The sequence below is a fragment of the Myotis davidii genome, unplaced genomic scaffold, assembly GCF_000327345.1.
Source record: "Myotis davidii unplaced genomic scaffold, ASM32734v1 scaffold395, whole genome shotgun sequence".
NCBI lineage: Eukaryota > Metazoa > Chordata > Mammalia > Chiroptera > Vespertilionidae > Myotis > Myotis davidii.
This window is the reverse complement of record NW_006287904.1, coordinates 4,304,270-4,306,846: the sequence shown is the minus strand read 5'-3', so window position 1 is coordinate 4,306,846 and position 2,577 is coordinate 4,304,270. Positions and strand designations below refer to the sequence as shown.

General features: G+C 49.7%; 1 protein-coding gene across 1 annotated transcript in view; it reads right to left on the bottom strand.

The window, feature by feature from the left end:
- Positions 1-2,577, bottom strand: part of MLH1 (mutL homolog 1) — a 32,742-nt gene that overhangs the window by 15,258 nt on the left and 14,907 nt on the right. Inside the window, 2 exon segments of the mRNA XM_006759622.2 lie at positions 51-204; positions 1,257-1,350. Coding sequence (XP_006759685.1) covers positions 51-204; positions 1,257-1,350 — 248 coding nt within the window.

Here is a 2,577-nt window from a genome sequence, read left to right as displayed (position 1 = left end):
GTGAAACTATTCCACAGGAAACCAGAGAAACAGAGGTGGCAGCAGCTCGCCTGGGTGAAGTAGGTCCTGGAGGAGTTGGAGCCCAGGAGCTTGCTCTCCACATGCTGCTGCACCCGCTCCAGGATGCTGTCCTCGTGCAGGAAGTGGACCTCGTGCTTCGTGGGGTGCACGTTGACATCCACGTTCTGGGGGCTGATTTCTAGGCTGGCAGAAAAAGAGACCAATCACCTCACACGATGGAGGACTGGGGGCGGGGGTTCACACATCGTACATGTGGTGGCCAAGCCGTGGGGAGACCCAATGACAAAATGGTCAAAACTTCAGGGTCAAGTCTGAGTGACCTGGGTTCCAAGCTGACTGCACTACGAAAAGCTGTGTAGCTTTGGTTAAGTTACATCATCTTTCTTTACCTCAGTTTCCTCATTTGTGAAGTGGAGATTAATTTCATATAAAGCATTTTACATGTAACTGGCACGTTTATTATGTCAGCTGTTGTTATCATTCCAGAACTAGTGTAATTTTTTATTATGTGACCTGGGGCAAGTCATTTAACTTCTCTGGGTCGGTTTTCTCATCTGTAAATGTGAACCTGTCCCCTACTTTTAGTTGGTATTACGTGAATATCAAAACAAGAATATATGTGAGAAAACTTTCTATCACTAAAATGTAATACAAGTCCGTGTAGCCCTGGTTGGTGCACCGAAGGGTCGCCAGTTCAATTCCTGGTCAGGGCAATTCCAGGTCGCGGGTTCAATCCCCAGTGGGGTGCATAGGGAAGGCAACCGATCGATGTTTCTCTCTCCCCCTTACTCTCTAAAAAAAAAATCAGTTGAGAGGATATGCAAGCTATCAACTTATGCCTCAGCTCCAAATCCATCTTCCATTGCTTGCTCTGAGATAATGGAGCTTTGCAATGTGAACCTTTGTCAGTAGGGGGCACTGGTGGGCCCCAGAAGGCGGAAGGGGTTTCTCTGCCAGGTTAGGGGCAACTTCTGCCTGGTTCAGGAGGCAAGCTCACATTTGTGTTACCAAGACAGCACCTGGCACCTGGCGGCTCTCAGGGAGATTCTGCTATGGGAGTGAACAAATGAAAGAGAACGGCGCCCTGCACTGTGAGAAGGGACAGAACACCCTTTGCGGGTGGGGCTTGGGGTTCACTCCCAGCAGCTGTTGGCCAACCATCTGTTTCAAAGAGGACAGCATGATGGAATTCTGTTTCTTGTGCCTCGTGGGCGGGCAGTTTGGTGCTACATTACCTGAGGTACAGGAACGGGTGTGTGTTCTTGGGTAAATATGCTGCATACACCGTTTCAATGGCTTTTTTTAAGGAAGCTGACTCTACCAGACGATCTAAAAAATAAAAGGGAAGGAAGCAGCTCACAACCGTCCTGACGGGAGAGGTGACAGGGGAACAGTCACGCCATGCCATGAGATCACCTCGGGAAGACCACCTCTGGGGGGACTCCCACATCAGACTCCCAGAAGGAAGAGCCCCCTTTCCCTGTGGCTCCTTTCCCCCATCCCACAATGGGCCTGGGCGTCCCTCCTTTCGCCAAGTAGCAGTAGGTCCTGCCTGCCCACTTCCTGCCCCCTCAGTCAGCCACACGGACTGCCCTTGCCCCTGCCCTTGCCGGGCAGTGGGTAGTCTGACGTCAGCTCTCAGACTTCTCATCCTGCCAATACACACTGGCTACTGGTCACACGTGCCACGTGCTGGGAGACAGTGGGCTGGTAAAAAAAACTCCCCCCTTACCTCCCCGACACCAGCACTACTAGAGCGCTGTGTGTGCAAGTGGTCAACTTAATTCCAATCAGAAGCGTGGCCTGAATTTATGAGGGAAGAATTCTTCTCTGGGTGCTCACGACATCCCCCTCAATAGCCTCACTGTGCTGTGTCCCAGGCTGGAGCAGGTGTGGGCACTCACAGAGGGACAGCTGGGGGCCCTCTGTGGAGCCTTCTGAACTTGAGACTTGCCACAGTGTTCTTTGTCCCTGCCAACTGAGCGCGCCTAGCATGTGAGACAACCGAATAAGAGCCTGACCCCTCTCTGCTATCGGGAACTTGGCTGCCAGACCAGATTAGCTAATGTTACGCAGAGCCTGTGTGGTAAACAGCCCACCAGAAGCATGGACGTTGATATACGCAGAGGCACTCACAGGGACCTTTGCTTGTCTGTTCGGTAGCTAACCATATGTTACAAAGCAGTTACTCTTCATGGTCAGGAAACAACAAATGAAAACATTTTCTGAGCCTTGGTGAAAGCAAGCTTTGTTAGAAGTCCTTCTAGCTTACGTCCCTCCCAACGAAGCTGGAAAAGACCCTGCCAAGTACAGATTAGCTCAGCAGAATGTGACTATAAAACACTGGCTCTCTCCTTACTGTTTCTATATTGTTTTGCACAACTGCTGTCATGTATTACTGAGGACATTCATAGCTGGTTATCACTATAAATGGAAGGGGGTGTTATATCATTTCCAGTAGCAAGCAAACAAAACAAAAATTATAAAATAGTTATGAATTGCTAAAGGACCTATGGGATAAAAATGGGAAGAACTAAACAAATGGAAAGATGCATT